The sequence below is a fragment of the Podarcis tiliguerta genome, assembly GCF_965153285.1.
Source record: "Podarcis tiliguerta genome assembly, chromosome: 1".
Lineage (NCBI taxonomy): Eukaryota > Metazoa > Chordata > Lepidosauria > Squamata > Lacertidae > Podarcis > Podarcis tiliguerta.
The window spans coordinates 117717368-117733905 of NC_139534.1; the positions used below are offsets into that span (position 1 = coordinate 117717368).

The following is a 16538-nucleotide window of genomic DNA, read 5'->3' on the forward strand; positions in this document are numbered from 1 at the left end:
AAAGGGGGCCGTAATGGAAACGCCTGTTGTAACACGATTTGTTTCATGCCACTGTAGTTCTTAATGTCAAGACTCCCCGAAACATAAAAAATAGAGATGATAGACATATAATTCTACAAATTATTTAAGTTATCTTGTTAAAAAAAAAATGTATACGGAAGCCACACTAGATTTACAACTGGCAGGGGAAACAAAAGAGAGACCAAAAGGCTTTGGAAAAGCCTTCACCAACGTTGTGCCCTCTAGAAGTTTTGGACTAAAACCCCCATCAGCCCCAACTAGCACAAGAAGTGCGGTTGCAGCACAGATTCAATAAAGGAAGGAGATGGACCTGGCACAACCTGCCTTCCAAAGCTTTTGACAGCTGCCCTAACACCGTCCCACCACACACAAGTTGTTGTTGTTGTTTAGTCGTTTAGTCGTGTCCGACTCTTCGTGACCCCATGGACCAGAGCACTCTGGGCACTCCTGTCTTCCACTGCCTCCCGCAGTTTGGTCAAACTCATGCTGGTAGCTTCGAGAACAGTATCCAGCCATCTCGTCCTCTGTCGTCCCCTTCTCCTTGTGCCCTCCATCTTTCCCAACATCAGGGTCTTTTCCAGGGAGTCTTCTCTTCTCATGAGGTGGCCAAAGTATTGGAGCCTCAGCTTCAGGATCTGTCCTTCCAGTGAGCACTCAGGGCTGATTTCCTTCAGAATGGATAGGTTTGATCTTCTTGCAGTCCATGGGACTCTCAAGAGTCTCCTCCAGCACCATAATTCAAAAGCATCAATTCTTCAGCGGTCAGCCTTCTTTATGGTCCAGCTCTCACTTCCATACATCACTACTGGGAAAACCATAGCTTTAACTATACGGACCTTTGTTGGCAAGGTGATGTCTCTGCTTTTTAAGATGCTGTCTAGGTTTGTACAACACCATAAAAGAAAAGTAGTTCCCAAAGGTGCACTCAGTAGGGTCTCAAATTTCAAGAGTGCTGTGTGCAGATCCAAAATCTGGTGCCCTTTGCCTCTCACGCTCCATGCTAAATCATAGTTGTGGTGCCCCGGAGGCTCTGCGCCCAATGCAACTGAACTGGCCGCACTCCCCAAAATCCACTTCTGGCACACTCTTCCATTGTCTCCCGAGACAAACGGATGCCAACCAAAACCAGAGGAGTCTTTTTCTGAAGGCCCTCCTCCAACAGCAGCGACTTAAGCAAGTACTTGCATCACTTAAGGAGGGAAAAAAAACACATGGAAAAAGGTCAAAGCTGTAGAAATTACAGCAGAAACTCCAGAATTTCAGAGTTCAGAGAACTGGCTGCAGAAAACTTCTGTTTGCGTTCGATTTCCTGAGTGGCTTGGCAAGAACACGCACATGTCTTCAACTGGCCCTTGGTAGAGAAATAATCTGCTTGCTTAGGTATTATTATCCCTTCCCACATTCCATGAATGATCCCTGCACTGATTTGTTTAGGGGTGTGCAGAGGGAAAGCACCAGAAGAAGAAAAAAATGGCACAAAAGGGGCCAACTGAAGTTCAGGAAGGGGTTGGGATTTATATTCTATGATTTATTTATTTTATTTGTTAAGTCATTTCTATACCATTGCTCATAAACAATATCGCAGTAAATTGGAACAACCACCCATTAAACTATACAATAAAAACATATTAGAATTAAATTAAATTCAAATCGCCCAACCATTGTGGATTTTTTTTAATGGCCTGCATAATAAGCCTGGCAGAACAGAAAGGTTTTCAGCATAATATAATGTGCTATACTACAGCATATTTAAGCAGAGGTTGGGTGGGAATCTGTCATGGGTGCTTTAGCTGAGATTCCTGCATTGACCCTTGGGGGTCTTTTTCCAACTATACAATTCTATGGTTCTATGAATATGGTATGTAATAAGCATCTATGAATTGCCCTGCTGGATCAGGCCAGTGGCCCATATACTAACAGCATCCTGTTCTCACAGTAGCCAACCAGATGCCCATGGGAAGTCTGCAAGCAGGACCTGAGTTCAAGAGCCTTCTTCATGTATCTGTGGGGTTGTTATTAATTTTTTTTGTCTGTAAGTTCCTCTGGTGCTGTGGGTTAAACCACAGAGCCTAGGACTTGCTGATCAGAAGGTCGGCAGTTCGAATCCCCGCGACGGCGTGAGCTCCCGTTGCTCAGTCCCTGCTCCTACCAACCCAACAGTTTGAAAGCACGTCAAAGTGCAAGTAGATAAATAGGTGCCGCTCCGGCGGGAAGGTAAATGGCGTTTCCGTGCGCTGCTCTGGTTTGCCAGAAACGGCTTAGTCATGCTGGCCACAGGACCCAGAAGCTGTATGCTGGCTCCCTCAGCCAATAAAGCAAGATGAGCGCCACAACCCCAGAGTCGGTCACGACTGGACCTAATGGTCAGGGGTCCCTTTACCTTTACCCCTCAGTTGCTCTGGATTTCCCTGGGCAAGATTAGGTGACTAACAAATTCAATACAGCAACATCATCATCAACCACAATAATTCACTCCTGCAGTTTCCAGAATTTGGAATTTAGAAGCATACTGCCTCAGACAGTGGAGACAGAGCATAGACCTAGTGGCTGGTAGGATAGACTCATCATCTTGAATTTGTACAAGTTGCTGACCATCATGGTTTCTGGTGAGAGCAAGAACAGCATATAATTTGGCATCCGCGCTGGGTTTAGGGTGGTGCCGATGGTTCCTCTGCACAGGGCCCCGGTAATAACATGAAGACTTATATTTATACTATTGAGAAGATTTTTTTTTAATTGTACCAAGAGCAGTTATTGTGAAAATCAGAACTATTTAGGAAAGGGGTGCCATCTTTTGACGCCCTATTATCCCAGTTTGTCCCTGTTGCTCTATCTAATATATATATTTAGAGTTCTTAAAGGGGGGGGGGATACATTGGGGATGGGAGGATGCTTGGCTTGGTGCCCTTTATTTCAAGCCTGGTGCCTACTAGTTCGGAGGCTGCGGCCGGCCTTGGTCTCCTCCGCGCCGCTCGCTCCTCCAGGCACGTGTCTCCTTCTCCTTGGCGCTCCGCGAGCTCGGCGGGCGCCGCTCCAGCGACTATTTACCCGCCCCGAGCGGGGAGAAGGCGGCGCCTCCGCCGTCCTCCTCAGCTTTTTCTTTTTGGGTCTGAGGCGCTTCTGCGAGCAAAGGGGCGGCCGAGCGAGCAGGTCCCCTTTGCCCCCTCTGCCCTCGGCGCTGCATCCGAGTCGTCCTCCGAGCGCGCTGAGGGCGCAGCAGGGCAGCGTCCTCTCCCTTCCCTGCCCAACCCGAGGAGGCGGCTGCTGCCTCTCGCCTTCCCCGTCTCCCCCTCGGCTAAGGGGCCCTCAGGGCACGGCGGCGGGAGCTGCGAAGCGCCAAGGCGCACCGCGACGCGCGCGGTTCGCCAGACCCTCGCAACTCGCGGCTGCAAGAGAGCCGGCGTGAGCCCTCACCGCCCGCCCGCCCGCCGAGGGCCATGGCCGGGCGCGAGCCCCGGAGCTGCCGCCGCCGCTTCCTCGCCGCCAGGAGCCCGCGCCTGTCCTGAGCGCAGCAGCGCCGAGGAAGGGAAGCATGGCGCGGGCTGCTCCTGGGCGCCGCCGCCCGTGGCCGCTCCTCCTCGCGCTGCTCCACGCGCTGCCGGGGCTGCTGTGGGGCCACCCGCAGTGCCTGGACTTCAAGCCGCCCTTCAAGCCGCCGCGCCCGCTCCACTTCTGCGTGCAGTACTCGGACTTCGGCTGCTGCGACGTCGAGCGCGACGCCGCCCTGCTGGAGCGCTATTACCGAGTGGCCGAGAACTTCGACCAGGCCGCCTACGCCGCCTGCGCCAGCCACCTGCAGAACCTCTTGTGCCAGGTGAGCCTGGTGGAGCCATGCGGCCCGCCCCTTTCCTCCCACCTGCACCCCCCAAGTCCTAGTGAGAGGGGACTAGTTAGAGTGTGGGACCTGGGAGACTAGGGTTCAAATCGCCACTCAGCCCTGAAGCTTATTGGGTGACTTCGGGCCAATGGCTCCCTCTCAGCCTGACCTACCTCACAGGGGTGTTGTGAGGATAGAATGGAGCAGGGGGAGAGAAGGATGTACTCCTTGCAGGGCAGCTGGCATATAAACGCAAGGAATAATGTGCCAAGCGTCGTCCCCTGTTTTCACCCAGAGCAGCCACGTTTGGATAAATAAATGGACAGCGCTGCCCTGTCTTGTTGGCAGTCTTTACTTAGCTGCTGCAGAAAAAGGGATAAAGCAGATTGTTCCATCCAACCAGGTTTAATCCAAAAGTCCAGGTATCACATGATGAGAAAGACTGCAGCTGGAGTCTTCCATTAGGGTTTCTCAAACTTGGGTCTCCAGCTGTATTTGGACTACAATTCCCATCATCCCTGACCATAGGCCATGCTGATGGGAGTTGCAGTCTATCCATGTCTGCAGGGTCAGTGGTTCCCCATCCGTAGAGTTGATGGACAAGGCAGCTTCCTATAATCCTTTCATCCACTGCCAGTAAGGGTATGCAAGGGCTGTCTTGTCTTGTGAAACAGCTCTTCCATTAGATATCCTTCCTCACAAACAAATAGGCCCATCCTTCAACTGCATATTTAGGTAGATGGGATAGATGCTCCACTGTCCCATATGTGTTTGCACCCAGTTCATCTTTATGAAGTATAACCTACACTCTGCTTTTACCATATAGGTGAATGTCAAAGTTATCTTCATTGCAGCCAGCTGTGATCCTCCTTACAGGATTTTGCAAAAGTAGGCTATCCAAGTGATACCTGCATTCTGTCTGGTTCCATATTCATCAGCTAGGCTGGTGAAGGACACACACAGATGATGCTGTTTCCCTACTGTTAGACATCATATCCCTCTCTGTCCATGCACCTTCTCCAACAAAATGAATGATCTGAGGGTTCCCCACCCACCCTGTGAGTTAGACCTCCTTTCAGAATCTGCTGGGCAAAGTAAGAAGCTCTTTGCAAAGTAAGAAGCTCTTTGCTCTTCATAATATCATGCAGCCTCCTTGTCTTGCTTGCAAAACTTGCTGGACAAAACACATGCTGGTAACATAGATGAATATCAGGACTCTGTGTGTTCTTAAGCCATGAGCTTCTCTCCAGCACCAGGTGCATTGGACAGGTCTCAATGAACTGGCTGTATAATTCTCATTTCTACAGGATATGCTTTGCCAAGCAATTTTCTTTGCTTGCTTTGTCCATTCTGTGCTCAGTCCCTGTTCCAGAGGATGGTAACAACATCTGAAAGCCCCAATACATGAAAGGCATTGTGGAGATTTGCTTGATTTTCCATACGTCTCTGAATCTACTATTCCTGTACCCTTGCCATAGTAGAATGTGTTCTAGGTAAGGGTCTGCCAAAAAGAGGAGAGAATACCAGCGCCTTGTATATTTTCATTCTATACATCTTTTGGCAAAACACCACAAGTGGATTTCCATTGTGTTAGCTGCTTTTATTTCATTTCATATCTGCAACATGGAAACTGGTCATGTTGAGTCCTATTGAGTCACAGAGCTGCATAGTGGAAAGGGACCTAAAGGCTATTTAGCATCATAGAAATGTAGAGATGGAAGGGACCCTAAGAATCATCCCCTAGAATGCAGGAATATGCAGCTATCCCATCAAACCTTGGTGTTATCAGCACCATGCTCTAACCAACTGAGCTACTTGAACTCTTAGTTTATCCTAGGCAGGAACAAATGATTCAGAAGACATTGTTAAATGTTTATATTAATTCACAAGGTCTTACATCATATTTTATTATTTTGCAATGAAACAAGAGGAATTTTCTCCAAAGAAGACATGAGCATGTTGGCATATGATTCAGGATTCTGGATCTCTCCCTCGTCATTTAGAGAAAGCAATCGTTGTCTGCACTGGCCGTGAAAGTTGCATAACTTAGGGCATTTCCAGACTGTCACTAGTTTTAAGCGGTATTCAGATCACTAGCAAATTCAGGCTGTGCAATTTGTAATTGTTTGGGAGGTCTTGCCCAACAAACTCACTTCCCTAAAAGTTTGAACTGTTTGCAATAAGGAAAGTGATGGGAAAATTCATCAAGTGAGATAACCCTTACTTGATGCAATATCTAACCTTTCCACAAACAAATAAGTATGCATGTTCACTAAATATCGTTTAACCTCCCTGCAAACGAATCAGGATGAGCGCTTAATAAATTGGTGGTCTGGAAACACCTTTAGATAGGTGTACAGTCGTACCTTGGTTGCTGAACAGAACCCGTTCCAAAAGTCCCTTCGACTTCTGAAAATGTTCGAAAACCAAGACGCGGCTTCTGATTGGCTGCAGGAGCTTCCTGCATGCAAATGGAAACCATGGAAGCCACATCGGACATTCGGGTTTCAAATAACATTCACAAAACAGAATACTCACTTCCGGGTTTGCGGCATTCAGGAGCCAAAACGTTCGGCTGGCAAGGCGTTCGTCAACCAAAGTATGACTGTATTTGGGATAAAAGGAGACTAAAAAGAAGCATCTGTTGTAAATGCCAAGGGTAATGTTCAGCTAAGTCCTACTCAGCATAGACTCCTTGAATGTAATGAACCTAAGACAGCCAAGTCCATTACCTTTAGTGGGTCTACTCTGAGTTGGACTAGCATGGAATACCATAGGTGCAATAGTTGTCAAGTTCTTGCAGAGCATTGCTGATGGAGGGCTTGTGGGAAATTTGCAGTGTGTGTTTGTGGTGTTTAGCTCTGGAGATAAAGGTCATAGGTTACGGCCATTGTTGTGTTCTTTATCTTGTGTGTCAAAAACCTGCATCGTTCACAGCTCTGAAATAATGTACATGCCACTTTCAGCCGTTCGTTGTGCTTATGTTTTTATGCTATAGCAGATGAATAATTTACAGGAATCCATTAGACTGATTTAGGCCCTGCTTCTCAGACACACAGATGGTAATTTTCCTCAAAATGTATTCATTAGTCACATTATTTTGACAAGTGTCTCTGTGTATGAATGTGAATACTCCAAATTCCAGCTCTTCCTATATTTAGTTGTGGTTTATTATATGACATTGTTTCTCTTCCGGGAATAGAATGAAATGTTGATCGCATTGCTATATCTATTCCATCTGCAATAGCCAAAAGAAACAGTCTATCTGCACCGCTGGCAATAGCCCTCAAATAGATTGTCAAAGCCCTATGTTTTTGCCCCTGTGATATTTTACATTCCAGGAAAGATGGGGAAAACGAACCTCCTAAAGGGAGTTAAAGGGATTACACTAGTACAAAAAAATCTCTGACCCTCCTAGCTTGCAAGCTTATCTTGCTTTACTAGAGAGTAGAATCATAGAGTTGGAAGATACCCCGAGGATCATCTAGTCCAGGCATAGGCAAATTGGGCCCTCCAGATGTTTTGAGACTACAATTCCCATCATCCATGACCACTGGTCCTGTTAGCTAGGGATGATGGGAAGTGTAGTCCCAAAACATCTGGAGGGCCAAGTTTGCCTATGCCTGATCTAGTCCAACCCCACTGCAATGCAGGAATCTCAGCCGAAGCATCCATGACAGATGATCAGCCAACCTCTGCTTAAAAACCTCCAAGGAAGGAGAGTCTACAGGCTCCTGATGGAGCAAGTCCCAATGAACTCAGTGGAATGCACTGGATGTCATGGTTAATGCAGTAAATATCTTAGGGCACTGGTTCACATGTGCATGTTTGTCACCTAGATTGATGACCTGCATGTGTGAATGCCACAGCTATAGACATTTCACATCATTTCAGCGATGTTGCTTTTTCAGTGGAGGCTGTTGATAAATTCAGGTGTGAGTTTAATTTTTTATTTAAGACATTTACCGTATTTTTTGCTCTATAAGACTCACTTTTTCCCTCCTAAAAAGTAAGGGGAAATGTGTGTGCGTCTTATGGAGCGAATGCAGGCTGCACAGCTATCACAGAAGCAAGAGGGATTGCTGCTTTCACTGCGTAGCAATCCCTCTTGCTGTTCTGGCTTCTGAGATTCAGAATATTTTTTTTCTTGTTTTCCTCCTCCAAAACTAGGTGCGTCTTGTGGTCTGGTGCGTCTTATAGAGCGAAAAATACGGTATATGCGTTTCTAAGCAGCGTATGTAAGAACAATCCACAGAAAACTGGATAATAAAACAAATAAAGGTTTATAATAAAACTGAATGCTACCTTAAAATGCTTGCTGGAACAAGAAATTCTTAGTCAAGTTCCTGAAGTTCAGCAAGTAAGGGTGCCTTTCTGATTTCAGTTGGGAGGGAGTTGTGTACGTGCATGTGTGGATCAGCCTTTTCTTAAAACAAGCTTGCACATTAAGGAAATAAACCCTTATCCATGGAAAATAATGTTAACATTTGTGACTGCTTACTGGTTATTTTTCCTTGATGCTTTCAACTGGTCCAGGGCAAAATCAGATATATCCTTATTTTATCCTTACAGAAACCAACACGCACCTCCAAATGCCCTTAATTCCCAAGTGGGAGGGTAATATCTAAGTCATATTAAAAGTAGTTCCACTGAAATAAATGGGTCTACTCTACATGTGACTAATGTTAACTATCACCCAGACTAAAGATTTCATTAGTTACATAAAGCGTTGACGGCCATGAAACCTCTCCTAGGCTGCAGTCCTGAGCACAGTGAGTTCTTCCTACACTGGCTAAATAAAAAGTCCTACAATGCTCTTGTTCTGTTCCCATCCATTCATTGAGACTTATGGAATAACACGTTCTGATGGATTGATTTCTTATTCATGTTCATGACCCTTCAGCTCAGTTAATCTCGAGTGCAGGATTGCAGCCTTGGGAAGCAATCAAGGCATTGTCGAAGAATGGCAAGGGATGGCAAGAAACACAGAAGGGCCTGCTTGATGAAAGCTTATTTATGACACACAGAGAAAAGGCTTTGATTTAAGGAATAAGTGCCAGAATGGAGAACATGTATTTATGTGCAAGCGCGCTGAAATGAGGTCCATTGTTCTGCAAAGATGGGATGATTCAGAGAGAATTGTGTGTGGAGCTGTGTATATCAGATGACTCAGCTACATTTCTCACTCCCTAATGTTCTTCTTTTCTAAAGGTCAAGTGGTGGAGAATGATGGTTACTAGCGGTAGAGTTTACTTAAGAGCTGGTAGGGACCTTGAGGGTCAACTTGTCCAACCCCCCCGCAGTGCAAGAATATCAACTAAAGCACTCATGGCAGATGGCCATTCAACCTCTGCTTAAACACCTCTATAAAGGAAAGTCCAGACCTTCTGAGGGAGTCCATTGTTGAACAGCTCTTACTGTCAGAAATTTTGAAAACAAATATATATGACAGAGGAACATTGTTGTTGTTTAGTCGTTTAGTTGTGTCCGACTCTTTGTGACCCCATGGACCAGAGCATGCCAGGCACTCCTGTCTTCCACTGCCTCCCACAGTCAAATTCATGTTGGTAGCTTCGAGAACACTGCCCAACCATCTTGTCCTCTGTCGTCCCCTTCTCCTTGTGCCCTCCATCTTTCCCAACATCAGGGTCTTTTCCAGGGAGTCTTCTCTTCTCATGAGGTGGCCAAACTATTGGAGCCTCAGCTTCACGATCTGTCCTTCCAGTGGGCACTCAGGGCTGATTTCCTTAAAAATGGAGAGGTTGGATCTTCTTGCAGTCCATGGGACTCTCAAGAGTCTCCTCCAGCACCATAATACAAAAGGGTCAATTCTTCAGCAATCATCCTTCTTTATGGTCCAGCTCTCACTTCCATACATCACTACTGGGAACACCATAGCTTTAACTATACAGGCCTTTGTTGGCAGACAGAGGAACATGGGAGGCTGCTTTACATCAACATCTACATGTTGAGTTACATCTTACGCAGCTTTGCGTTTAACTCAGCATTGTTTTTGCTGACTTTGCAGCAGGGTTTCAGGCAGAGAACCTTCCCAGCCCCACCTGGGGACCAAAGTGATAGATTACATATTTCGGTTACAAATCCCAATGGATCCGTTTTCCCCAATTTAATGAATTATGTAAAGGGAAGTACTGCAACTTCATATTGGACCCAAATGTCATATATTCCAAAAGCAGCCAGAATTTTATATTGGGGGTGGGGTGGGGATCACTGTATACTGAAACATTTTGTTGCAGAATTCCTTTGTGCTCAACAAAATGCAACTTTCCCTGCATGCGTTATGTACTGATATGGTTAAACTATTAGCAAAGAAGACGGAGATTATTGTTTGGCTTTCCTGTAGTACTGTAGTTTGCAGATGGGAACCGATAGTAATAGTACTCATATAAAAGGAAATTACAGCAGTTTTCTAAGAAGTTTTGCTGGAGCTGCCAAGCTGATATCATAGATAAACAAATCACACTACAACAAGAGCAAGCAGTTCCTTGAATCCAGCTGGTTCGGTTAATTTCTTAAGGGAAAATAAAATCTGAGACAGATCACAGCTGCTTAAATGCATAGAACATTTTAGCCAATGAGGTGAACTTTTTACATCACAGTGAATCACATTTCCTAATCCTAATCACAGTGTGGGGTCTCTTGACCCATGTCGATCCAGGCAGCGGGGCTCTTAATTTATTTAAGTGAATCAAACCCTGTTAGTTCTGTGAGTTGGGGTTTTTTAACTACTTTTTTCTTGTATGTAAGGGAATTTTACATCTTGTCCTCAGCTGGCCCAGCTGCATGTGAAATTCAGCCAACAATATGACTAAGAGCACCAAATTAAAGTCAGCAAACCAGATGCAATTCTTCAATTGGTTGATTGTAAGGACAGATGTTCCACAGCAGGCACTGCATGCATTTTATTTTTTACTTTAGGGTTCAATATTCAGATGACGGCTTTGCAATTGTGAATACTTGAGTAAAGCAATTACTTCACCAAGGCAAAAAAAGAAAAAGAAAAAAGCATGTGATTTAATATTGTGTGCAAATTTCAGCATCTACCTTCTTCTTTTAAAAAAGTTTTAAACTCTGTTGCCTGTTAGAATAGGCTTTAACTGATGTTGGAGATATCCAGTGAAAGCTCAGTAGGGCTTTTTGTATTCTGAAATCAGTATTTCAGAAGTCACTATTTCAGAATAGCTTCTTACGGCTTCTCAAGTGTAATGAAAACAGAATAAATGACTGAAAATAGGCAGGCAGATGTAAGTTTGCATGCTGCATACAAATTGCAGATTTTTTTGCTTTATGTAGTGAGGAATGTGCTATGTGTAATAATAATAATAACAATAATATATTTATACCCCACTCATCTCTCAGTGTGTGTGTGTCCTGCTTTGCACACAGCACTAATCCAAACCATGGTTTAGCACAGACAAACCATAAACTGTAACCAGCGACTAACTTACAGTCTATAGTTTGTCAAGGACAGCTAAACCACGAGTGCAAAACCGCCGGGGAGGAATGAAGTGGCCATTGTCTCCTCTCAGGAGTCTACATATTTGCTCTTTAAGCTAAGCCATGGTTTGGTTTAGTGTTATATGTGAACAAGGGCAGTGTGGTGTCTACGTGCCGCAGATACAGAATACTGGTTTCGAAAGTAATAGGACATATACAATGCCTCTTACCTTGGTTCAGCTTGGCATGGTAATGCCTTGCATATTTATTTTAGCTGTCTTGTTGAAACATGTCTGTGGGTCCTTTTTCTTTTGAGGATTTGCTGTTTGTGTTCCACACATCTTCTAAAACATACTGACTCTCTGCTCGCCCCCAAATGCATGCCACGTTATCCCTGGCATAAGATCTAAGTTGCATTGTGGACTCAGGTTCTTCTTAAGCAGGCTTCCTCAAACTTGGCCCTCCACATGTTTTTTGAGACTACAATTCCCATCATCCCTGACCACTGGTCCTGCTAGCTAGGGATCATGGGAGTTGTAGGCCAAAAACATCTAGAGGGCCAAGATGTGTGGAACACAAACAGAAAATCCTCAAAAGAAAAAGGACCTACAGACATGTTTCAACAAGACAGCTAAAAAAAATATGCAAGGCATTACCATGAAAGACCAGAAAAGGTTGTTTTGTATCTTCTTTTTCTGCTTGTATCTTATAGTAAAGGTAAAGGTACCCCTGCCCGTCTGGGCCAGTCTTGACAGACTCTAGGGTTGTGCGCCCATCTCACTCAAGAGGCCGGGGGCCAGCTCTGTCCGGAGACACTTCCGGGTCACGTGGCCAGCGTGACAAGCTGCATCTGGTGAGCCAGCGCAGCACACGGAACGCCGTTTACCTTCCCGCTGATAAGCGGACCCTATTTATCTACTTGCACCCGGAGGTGCTTTTGAACTGCTAGGTTGGCAGGCGCTGGGACTGAACAACGGGAGCGCACCCCGCCGCGGGGATTCGAACCGCCAACCTTTCGATCGGCAAGCCCTAGGCGCTGAGGCTTTTACCCACAGCGCCACCCACCTCCCTTTGTATCTTATAGTCCTGTCTTAAAGCAAAACCAACAAGGTTCCTGTGCAGACCCACCATTGGATCTGAATAAGTTCAGACAGTAAGTTATGCACATTCCTGGGTACCAGAGGCAAGAGTTTTCCTCGGGCTGCAAGGAGATCTTGTGGGAGCTGGCAATTATCAAACTCCCCAGCGCAGGCAGTTTGGAGTTGCTGGATGAATAAGAGATTTAAGGACATGCTATCTTAGGTTTTTCCTCATAGGAGAAAGTGAAATCAATACAGCTGTTGCCTTAAAACCCAGACCAGCTCTGTCCTGAAACCAATTTCAAGAAAATACTAGATTATCCCCACATGGCATGGAGATATCCCACTGAATCTTGGTGTATGGTAAAGCAATCATTGAGTCAGTTTCTCTCTAAATGCCTTGTGTTTGTCTCTTTGTGGCCAGACAGATGACTAACATTCTCACATTTTGCCGTGTGCTAAACTCCCCAAGTTTCAGCTGTAGTTGCAGAAAAATAAAAGTAGCTTAATACCCACACCTATATCTTTTTGCTTTTGCATGCAGAAATATGAGTTGATGTGCAACAAGCCATTCTTTTCCTGAAGTTGCAGCACACTAATAAGACCTTTTGGTTGTTGTTCAACATACTAAAATGTTATGAAATCAACATAGCTGCAGCTTTAGAACATTTAAAGTATCTTGAACTTTGGGATCTTAACAATATTTAAATAATGACTTTGCTCGTGATCAATAAACTGGTCTCCAGACACCCAAAGCCCAGAGCTAATCTTGACATATGAAGCTGTCATGTACCATTTTGAACCATCTAACCCAGTATTATTTCCAGAAAACATCCCCAATAGCTTCAGGAGAGAAGCTTTAAATTGATGCCAATCAAAGCCCCCCCCCCCCATGTCAATACCAGCTTGCAGTGGGGAGCAATTTCCTTTGGGATCACACTGGGAGTGGCGGGGGGAGAGATAGTTAAAACCCCACTTCCCTATGGTTTTGATTGCTTCCCTGCATGGCTGTTAGTTGTGGGGGTGGGGACTCTAGACATGTTAAGGTTGGGTTTCCCCAAACTTGAGTCTGCAGCTGTTTTTGGACAACAGTTCCCATCATCCCTGACCACTGGTCCTGCTAGCTAGGGATGATGGGAGTTGTAGTCCCAAAACAACTGGGGACACAAATTTGGGAAACCCTGTGTCATTAATGCATTTAATATCACATCTAGTTTGGCCCTTAGTGAGCCAGAGCAGAGGGCTAATGATACAATGAATAGAAACAACTGACACGGGCTTCTCCCTTTACCTGCAGGAATGCTCCCCCTATGCTGCTCACCTGTATGATGCTGAAGACCCTTCCACTCCAGAGAGAACAGTGCCAGGACTATGCAAAGATTACTGCGTACAAGTGTGGCAAACCTGCAGGGCCATGTTCCGTTACCTTACCCCAGATGAAGAGTTACTGTCCCTGGAAGGCAACATGGCAAAGTTCTGTCGCTATTTGTCCCTCGACGACACCGACTACTGCTTCCCCCACCTCCTGGTCAATAACAATCTCAATCAAAACCTTGGGGTAGTGGTTGCTGATTCAGAAGGATGTCTACAGTTGTGCCTAGCTGAGGTCGCCAACGGGCTTAGGAATCCAGTGGCCATGGTGCATGCAAACGACGGAACGCACAGGTTCTTCATTGCTGAGCAAGTTGGCTTAGTCTGGACCTACCTCCCAGATCGGTCACGGCTTGAAAAACCATTTCTGAACATCAGTGAAGCTGTACTGACCTCACCTTGGGAAGGAGATGAGAGAGGTTTTCTAGGTATAGTCTTCCATCCTAAATTCAAATTTAATGGTAAAGTGTATGTCTACTATTCAGTTGAAGTGCAGTATGAAGAGAGAATCCGAATCAGTGAGTTCAGAATTTCTCCTGATGACATGAACTCTGTGGACCATGGTTCTGAAAGGTATTGTATGCACCTTTATCTGTCACATTTATTTAAGATGGCTGGAGGGCAAACATGCACATCTAAGGATTTCTTTGGCTGTGTACACATTAGCGGCTTAAAACACAGCAAGTGCTATCCCACTCCATCCCTGCATGCTGTGTTTCAAGTCACATGTACATGTTGCTGTACACGCTAGGGAGGGAGCAGGGATGTATTCACTCAATGTACAGTACAGTGGTACCTCGGTTTAAGAACAGTCCGGTTTAAGAACAATTTGGTTTACAAACTCTGCAAAACTGGAAATAGTGTCCCGGTTTGAGAACTTTACCTCGGTCTAAGAACGGAATCTGAACGGTGGAAGGTCACTGGCGGTGGGAGGCCTCATTAGGAAAGCGTGCCTTGGTTTAAGAATGGTTTAAGAATGGACTTCCGGAACGGATTAAGTTCGTAAACAAAGGTACCACTGAACGTGTTTGGTTTCCCCAGGCCTGCAACCCTCCATAACTCCTATTCATGAAGCTGTCATCTGGGCACGAGCGATGGCTATTTCAAATGTACACATCTCAGCTTAACCGCAGTTTCCGTTTTCAAATCAGATGGAAACTGGTTACAGGGAAAATGCATTTAAAAAGCAGTCGTTTTCAAGAAAAAATGCAGGCTAGTTATTGATTGTAGGTAATATCAAGTGAACATGGCTTTGAATGCCAGTCATGGGAGCGCATTGGAGTCGGAGCAAATGGCAATGTGTACACAGTCTAATGGCAACACATTCTGTTACCTGCATCTTAGCATGCTTCCATTGCAGACAGACAGCTACAGTCTGATGCATGGGTAGACCAAGCCACCCAGAGTAGGAAAGTGTGAAAAAGTAACATATAGATGAAATGCAGCTTGTGTCTTTGATGCTTCCTGGCTGCTTCTGGAATACACTGCTCCCCCAGTCTGAGGAGCACCATAAAATAAAATAAAAAAGGTAAAATGGTTTTTCTGAAGATCCCTTCATTGGCCATCGCCACAACTGAAGATGGACATTGGCTAAGATTGACATGAGTCAGAGGGCCAAGAAAATGTAGTGGCTAACTAGATTCTACTATACTAAACTCCATACTAGAGTCTGCAAATGAGTGTTCCCCTCCTGGGGATTTTCATTTTCTGCAGCATGTGGTTCAGCTGGCTTGGTTTCAGACATCTGGGCGTGTTTACTAAACTGTTCTGTGTCTACAGACACCTATGGCTCCAGTGCCTTTTGCTTTTGGCACGCAATGCTTTGGATAATGGCTGTTTAGCTGCAGAAGAATTAGTACGGAGTGGCTCAGTGGCTTTGTCCTAGATCAGAGATAGGGAACCTGTGACCCTCTAGCTGTTTGACTCCTCTATCAGCCCCAGAAAGCATGGCCTGTGGTCAAGGGTGATGGGAACTGTAGTCCATCATCTGGAGGGCAACAGGCCACCCATCCCTGGTCAATATGACTTTCATTCCCTTTATAGCCTCAAGATTGCATGAACAGAAACAAATCATGCTTTAAGTGTTCTCAAGGGGCCAAAAAGTTTTGCAGAGCTGTCCATAGGAAATAATATTTAGAATTCAGATAAATCCCCTTCAGTTTTAGCCTCCAGCTGAAAGATGTTCTTGTTGCGTTGCACATTGGCATGTATAGATCCCTGTGCTTCTCGGTTCCCTTCTTCACTGTGCATTTGCACTGGTGTTTGCTGCAGTTCCCACTTAGTTTGTGAAGAGCAAAGTTGCTGCTCGAAAGGCAGGGGTGATAGCATTGTGATGTATGCGTGAGAACTCAAGTATGTTTTATTGCCTCCCATGACTTTGCTGCCAGGACTCGAGCCCACTGTGGTGATTGACTCCAGTGACCTGACGGGCGTTAGGTCTGTTCTGTCTGTGCTTCATGACCCTGCCTGCCTAATGGAAGGGACTGCAAGGGAAGCCATCCACACCACCCAAGGGCACCTCTTTGCACCAGTAGGACAGGACAGTTGACAATCTCTACTCTCCTAAAATATTCCTGGTCTGGTTTGCTCACCAATATGAGATTCTCTTGCGCGTTTAGGGCTACCTTTGTCAGAAGAAAATAGGGAGGCAAGCCCCCTCCGACCGCTAGGGCTGCATGGTGAATATATTGGCTTGGATGCTAAGATAAGTTAATAAAGTTCATGCAAGGAAATATTCCCACAACGTATTTCCCCCTGTAACCACCTGAGCCCTGCAAAAGCCTCTTGGTTTG

At 45.5% G+C, this 16538-nt stretch overlaps 1 protein-coding gene across 1 annotated transcript in view; it reads left to right on the forward strand.

Moving 5' to 3' along the window:
* Positions 1–2853: 2853 nt before the first annotated feature.
* HHIPL1 (HHIP like 1) overlaps positions 2854–16538 on the forward strand; it is a 34892-nt gene continuing 21207 nt past the window's right edge. Inside the window, exons 1-2 of the mRNA XM_083435448.1 lie at positions 2854–3835; positions 13673–14319. Coding sequence (XP_083291574.1) covers positions 3554–3835; positions 13673–14319 — 929 coding nt within the window. The 5' untranslated portion in view covers positions 2854–3553. The remainder of the gene's footprint in view (positions 3836–13672; positions 14320–16538) is intronic.